General features: G+C 39.8%; 1 protein-coding gene across 1 annotated transcript; it reads left to right on the top strand.

The window, feature by feature from the left end:
- On the top strand, positions 1-4,601 carry atp6ap2 (ATPase H+ transporting accessory protein 2). The gene is made up of 9 exons (XM_067515357.1): positions 1-140; positions 1,141-1,271; positions 1,369-1,497; positions 1,592-1,687; positions 1,772-1,909; positions 2,271-2,324; positions 2,415-2,564; positions 2,657-2,776; positions 3,774-4,601. The coding sequence occupies exons 1-9, from the start codon at positions 65-67 to the stop codon at positions 3,966-3,968; spliced, it is 1,089 nt and encodes a 362-aa protein (XP_067371458.1). The 5' UTR covers positions 1-64; the 3' UTR covers positions 3,969-4,601.
- The last annotated feature ends 2,374 nt before the right edge of the window (positions 4,602-6,975 follow it).

A 6,975-nucleotide genomic window follows, 5' to 3' on the forward strand; every position in this document is an offset into this window, starting at 1 on the left:
TCCCATTGTCCTTTGCGCTGTTGTGACGTCAGCTCAGCTGATCTCTGCTGGAGCAAGAAGAAAGATGTCGCTGAGAGGCTGCCGAAGGATGGAGGCTCTTTATTCAGTGGTGTTGGTCCTCTATTGCTTTGTCACACTCGGTAAGAAACGTGTAACGGCGGATGGTCGTGATTCGCGTGTCGGGAAGCCTGTTCCCGCTTGATTTAATCATAATAGCAGAATATATACACAAGGTAGATGAGAGCTAGCTAACCAAGTCAGGAACAACGTTAGCATCGCGCACTAGCTTAACGTTTGCCACCGTCCGTGTTTTCTGTGCTTGGTCTAAAACCGTCGCATTAATGTGAACAGCATTGTGAAGAGTCATATTTTACTAGTACTAGCGGGGTAGCAACTAACTATTAATATGCGGATCATAGTGAAAGAAACTGTGCACTGTTGCTTGCATTATCTTAGCGCATTAACGAAACGTAAACGCTAGCATTTGAGTGCAGAAAGTGTATAGCAATAAAAACATTAGTCTAGATAATATATAATGACGGGAAATTTACATTTAGTTGCGTCCTTGTGTCTGGTAAGTTATTCACAGAAGAGTTTCCCGTCATGTGACGGGCTCCTAACTGGTAGTTCCTCTTCATGGTCAGCTCTCTGTCACGAGTTTGTGCCTCCATATACACACACCTCTATGATGTTAAAGGGTTTTCTTTACTCTGATCCGTGAAGATCTAGTCGGGCTGATGAGAAACCTGATGCTGGTGTTTCCTGTAATGTAACGTTAGAATTATATGTAGCGCTGCACAATCAGAAGTGACACGGTTTCTTTCACGTTCCACTGTTGCAAAATAGCAGAGAAAGGAAATGCATGGCCAGTGGAGTCAAAGTCATCTGTGTATTTGGTGTTGTGTCAGAAGTTATCGGGAGGTGGCAGTTCTGCGAGGTGGGCTCTGCATATGTATGGATGTTACTCCAGCTGACAGTTCTGTGTCACAACTCTGTGACCTGATTAAAATCCCATATGTAATTGTTATTGTCTACAATATTTATCAAAATGTTATTTATATGTTCAGTTTCATTCAGTGTTTTTCATTCACTAGTTTTTATGCTATATAGTCTACAGTTTTCTTTCTTTTTTTACCACAGGTGTTCATGGGGACACATTAACAGTGCTGCAGGCTCCAGAGTTTGTCTCCTTTCAGAAAGGAGACTGGCCAATCTCTGGAGAAAAGGTTCCTGATCTGGTGGCTTTAACCATGGGCTTCTCTGTTCAAGAGGTGCTGTTGTTAAACAGTGCTCCACAATGTCAGTTGCTGTTCGTATTTACGGAGTTATGATTAGCAGAGTCTTTACGGTGGGTGTTTATTTGTGCAGGATCTGTCCTGGCCAGGCCTCCAGGCTGGTCCATTGTTCCAGCGTCCTCGAGCTAATGCCCTGGTGGTGGTGAGAGGAGTTGATAGCCTGGACTTCCCTCAAAGCGTTGCCTCCTACCCATTGGAGAATGTGAGGCCTTATTTAGATGTATTGGACATCAGTCATATAACTGGATGTGAAAACAACACACAAAGGTAATTTGATTCCATCTTCTTTCTCGCAGCCAGTACCCTTCACCCTGGACAATGTTGCAGAGACGGTACACTCACTGTTTGCTGAGGACACCCCTGTAGTGCTGCAGCTGGCTCCCAGTGAGGAGGTAATGAACAGTTACATCAATCTGTAACATAACTCTTATGGCAAAAGGTACTCATTGGAATTAATTACCTGATTTCTCTCTCAGAGGCTGTATATGCTTGGGAAGGCCAATGCTGTATTTGAAGACCTACCAGTTACCTTGCAGCAGATCCGTGCCCGGCTGTCCCAGGATGGCTCTGTGCTGGCCTCCCTGCCCCTTAACTCCCTCAGCAGAAATGCAGAAGTCAGTCAGTTTCAGAAAGCAGCATCATTTGCTGTTGATCCCTCATATTTTAAGAGCTAAAGTGGGATAAAGCCTTACTCCCTACTTAATCAAAGTTTCTCTAAATGTGCAGTAGTTTCCAAAAACATGATTGTGACAGTAATGACATGAGAGCTGTTTTTTAACTTGGAAGATGATACTCTCCTGTAGCCCTATCATTGTGCTATTGTCTTATGTCGGTTTACTCTGTTTACTGTTTACTCTGATTCTGCTTTTATATTGCACTCATGGTTTATTCTAAAATTTTTATTTTTATGTAAATACACTGTTATCAATACATGTCTTTAAAAAACTATCTTACCCCTATTGTTTTGCTTCTTAGGCTGATTTGCTCTTCCTGTCTGAGGTTCAAGTGCTGCATGATATCACAGCCCTGGTAAGTCTAGGTTGGCTAAAATTGTTTCTTTTGAAGATGAGCTTAGTTTATTAGATTTGACTCTCATCTCCATGCCTCCTGCTCTTGTAGCTGCAGAGACACAAACATTTAGCGCGGGACCACTCCCCCGACCTGTACTCCTTGGAGCTGTCTGGCCTGGAGGAGTTAAGTCGGCTCTATGGCCAGGACTCCCCTCAGTACAGAGATGCCATTGCCATTCTTGCCTCTGTTCTCCAGAAAGTAAGGAAAAGCTCTTGACCCCATCAACAGAATCTTTTCAGTCAATAAATTAACCACTGTTTTTAACTAAGTTTATGTCTTTTGCGCTTTAGTTTGGAGAGGAAGTGTATGGTCTCTATGGCAACAGTGCTATGGTGGAGGTTGTTACGGTGAAAACCTTTGAGGCTCCTTTGACCAGGAAGTCTCGTTCAATCCTGCAGTCCGAGTCAATTGTAAGTCTGAGGCAGACCAACTTGATAACTGTTTACCACACAAGTATAATGCTTAGTCTCAGCTTTAGGGACATCCTCATTGTCTCGGCAGAACAGTAGCACACTTTTTTTTAGTGGACAAATTCAGCTTATTTGCTGGTTTGTTTCTAAACACATCATACATGCCAGAAAACGATTGCTGAAAAGTCTGTGAATTATGTAGTACTGCACCATGGAGTTAGTCTGCTGAATTTTTGGGTATCACTGAAGGTAGCTTAATGATGCACTGGTGTCTCTACCCCTGAACTTGCTCAAACCCTATTCAAAAAAAACTTTGGAGACTTCGAATTTTTCTAATACACTAACACTCCATTTTTTCAAATGACAACAGTTTTTCAAAGTAAGTCATGTTTTGGTAGGCATCAAAGTCATGGATTGACAGATGAGACAAGTCCATTGGAGAGTGAACAGGTTGCAGGGAGTTCAGACAGAGGACTGTAGCTATGAATGTTTTTAGACAGCAAGGATTACATCCAAAATATTGTAAGAATGATTTTGGAAGAGAGCGTCAGTGAGTCTTATGTGTGTGGATGAAACCAGGTAATAACTCAAACTGCCACACGTAACTTTTATTTTATGGAAGCGGTAATTTTCCGTATGCTAAAAATTAAATCTTTTTAAAAAAAATTTAAATTCACAAATGTTTTAACTTCTAACGGTTTGTGTCATTGTGGTTAATAATTTGTCTTTGAGTATGAAAAGAACGTGGTTTGTCCTTTTCCCCAAGAAATAAAGGCTTCATTGATTTTGAACTTGCTTGTTCTTATTCTAGTTTAGGCAGTACATGTACAAAAATGCCATTAAACTCAACTTTGATGTCACTATTTTAAAATATATCTCTACTTAAAACTGAAAACCGCCTCCAGATTACATCACTTGAAAGGAACCTTCAGTTCAGATTAAGTTATCTTGTTGCTCATACTAAGGGGTTCGTAATAATGGTCAATATTTTTTGCAGAGTAACCCTGGGATTCCATACAACCTGGCCTACAAATACAACTTCCACTATGCTGTGGTCTTTAACATCATTCTGTGGCTGATGATCGGTCTGGCCATTGCTGTCATTGTCATTTCGTACAACCTGTGGAACATGGACCCAGGATATGACAGCATCATCTACAGGATGACAAATCAGAAGATAAGGATGGATTAAGTCCAGGCCATCAACACTCCAGTTGTCCCCTTAGATCCATCTAGTGATTGTGTTTTTTGTGAGGTCTTGTTTAGTCAAAAAAACTGTGACAGCTTGATAGGACGAAGAACATAGTACTGAATTACTCTTGTTTTTGCAATACTGGCATGATAACAGACATAACAGCATCACAGTAGTTGGTTCTTTAATTCTTCCTGTATGAAGCAGTTAGGTATCAGCCCCTCAATGTTGTATATACTACGCAAATACATACTTTCTTCCTTCAGCCTCACACCTCAAATCATTCTTCAATACCTTTAACTCCTCACTGTTTCTTTTTTTCTGTCCTGGTGATTTGCAGTTGTATTTTATTGTAAAAACTAATGTAATGTTGAGGAATATGGAGATTTGTCTGGTATGAGTTTGAAGTTGTGCTTGTCTTGATGTGTGAAGATGTTTTAAAGTTAAATTAAATATGTGTATATATTGAATATACAGATGTATAAGAAACTGCTGTACTGTTGTTGTGAAAAGATTCCAGGTATGTACTGCATCTATTTAATTACATCAAGATGTGGTCAGAATGTTGTAATGGATACGGATAAATTAAGCTCTGTAAATCGCAATAAAATGCCTGACAAATTATTACACCCACTTCCAGCCTGCTGTCTTGGACACAACACTGCGTGTCGTTAGAGATATCAATTTTTAGTAAAAGATTATTTTTCCTGGATAGTGGAAAATAGAAAATGAGAATTGTTTTTTCAAGTTAACCATTGTAGTTTCTTCGATAGCTGGCGTGTAATTTTATTCTTCATTAAGAGCCTGGAAATAACAAATCTGAAAGTGTTGATACGTTTGTGTTAAATGTTATATTTGAAAACATACGATCTGTAAACAGCTGCTCAACATGCAAATGTCTACACAAAAATATAACTAAAATTAAATTTAACATATGAAGAAAAACTGTCCCATTAAATGTTTGTTTTTAAAGTTCGTAAGTTAACGCAAATCTGGTCATCGTACTGTGCGACATTTTCATGATGTAACAGCTCAGCCAATCAGAATGCAGATGGTAAACCACAAGTTCCGCCCATACTTTAGTAACAGCTACACCCTGTATGTGAAGATATGATCGGCTGTTAATATCAACAGGCACATGCTACTGAAAATTTGTGCTACAGAGGAGTTTATGTTTATCTGAACCACATTTTAAAACGGAAGGAGAATAGTGTGACTACTAATAAAAGGTAGGATTGTTTTGTGTCAGTGTACCATCTATTTATCTTGATGTAACACACTATATATGTTGTTATTGTTATTATAATTATCACGCTAAATGTATATAGATTTGTGTCTAGAAAAGGTGTCAATATATCCACATTTAATAACATAAAACATTTTATTCCAAATGTTTTGTCTCACATTCCATCTAGCATCTGTGTGGTTAGATCCGGGCTTCCATTGCTGAAGGGGAGCAACACGAAAAGCCTATAATTACACCATGTAGTGCTATTGGTAAGACAATAAACACAGCCATTATTACAGCTTCTGCAAAGTAAACAAGAGGAAGAAGAGGAGAAAATAATCACCCCCGAGCACTGTTGCTACTGCATATCACTTTTTTTCCATTTTCACTTTAAAGTAGTGTATCGCCAAAGCTCTACGACTTTACATTATTTTTACGGTATTATACACATGATTGATTCAACCTGGTATCAAACAATTACCACAGTTTGTACTGCTCAGACATGATCTGGCCGTTATGTCATTCAGGATAGAGGAGCTGATAAGGGAGCAGTATATGGCTGAGTAATTGATTCGAGTTTTCCTTTTCTACTTGGCTGGAGGCAGAGCGGGACGTAAAAGTGTCTGGTCAGCTGCACTGATATGAGGAGCTGATGACCGTATCAATGGAGTAATAGCCTCAGGGACGTTCTCAGAAACAGTTGTGAAGAAATTTGGTTCCTGACGTTAAAGGTTGCACTGGACAGTGGAACTGGGGTCAACTCAGTGTAAAATATAATTTGTCAGCTGTGAAGTTTTGCAGTATAGGGCAATAATACGGGGGGAGTTTATTCAAAGCATAAGGTATCAGTAAAAAATCAACTAAAATCCACCTCAGGAAGGAGGACAAAACTATTATGAGCAGAAACTGTCTTCTTTCTGTCTTATTTAACTTAGATGGGCTAATCATAAACTGGGCTACGTGAATAGAGAAAAAATATTAACAAGGGGTGTACATGAGCCGGGGTGGGCGAACAAGAGCTGTGGTAATGAACAGCTTCCTAATCCAAGGAAACAAAACCAGGGAAAGAAGAATTAAACGGGGAGGAGAGAAGAAAACCAAAATGCGGGAAAGGTAGGGAAGAAGTGCGAACAAACTCTTCAACAGATATAACAACAAAATGCACGCGCAACAAGTCAGAGCAGGCCAGAAACAGGTGTAATCAGGAAACCAAAACGTGCACAGAGAGACAGGTTACAAACACAATCAAACGGCAAGAATCCACCGGTCAGTGAATCTATGGTGTGGTCTATGTTTACTTCTTTTAGAAAAGGTCAGATCTCCCTGAGTTGCATCCCTCCTGTACAGTTCACACTCAGGTGGATTTGACCTACTCATCAGATGCTTGTTCAAGCTCAAAGTACACCCATTGTTCACCTCTTTTCAATATGTTGTGCCTGGAGTCTCCATCAGAGCAATGCATAGTGGTAAACAGCATCAGAGGTAAGTAAAAGTGTCAGCAGTCAGTCGTTTGTTTGCACAATTACACGGAACAAAAGGAACCACGCCATAAGACCAGTATATCAAGTTTTGTTCACTTGGGATCACAGATGTAGATTAAAGACCGCAAGACGCTAATCATCCAAAGCAGTTTTAAAACGTAGGCTGTCATGTAGAGTTCAAAGGTCAAGTGGCGTTCTCTATAAAATGATCTCATGCTTGTTTCCTAACATAAGATGTCATAACCCAAATGCTTAGTTTGTCGCTATTGTCGCTATTTCTATCAATGCAAAAGTGCTG

This window comes from Channa argus, chromosome 9 (genome assembly GCF_033026475.1).
Source record: "Channa argus isolate prfri chromosome 9, Channa argus male v1.0, whole genome shotgun sequence".
Taxonomy (NCBI): Eukaryota; Metazoa; Chordata; class Actinopteri; order Anabantiformes; family Channidae; genus Channa; species Channa argus.

Excerpts from the sequence above, each read along its gene's own strand:
- atp6ap2 (XM_067515357.1), top strand. The coding sequence starts at position 65 with ATGTCGCTGAGAGGCTGCCGAAGGATGGAGGCTCTTTATTCAGTGGTG. Across the intron at positions 141-1,140 it reads CTATTGCTTTGTCACACTCG|GTGTTCATGGGGACACATTA; the intron begins GTAAGAAACGTG and ends TTTTTACCACAG. Across the intron at positions 1,498-1,591 it reads CCTCCTACCCATTGGAGAAT|CCAGTACCCTTCACCCTGGA; the intron begins GTGAGGCCTTAT and ends TCTTTCTCGCAG.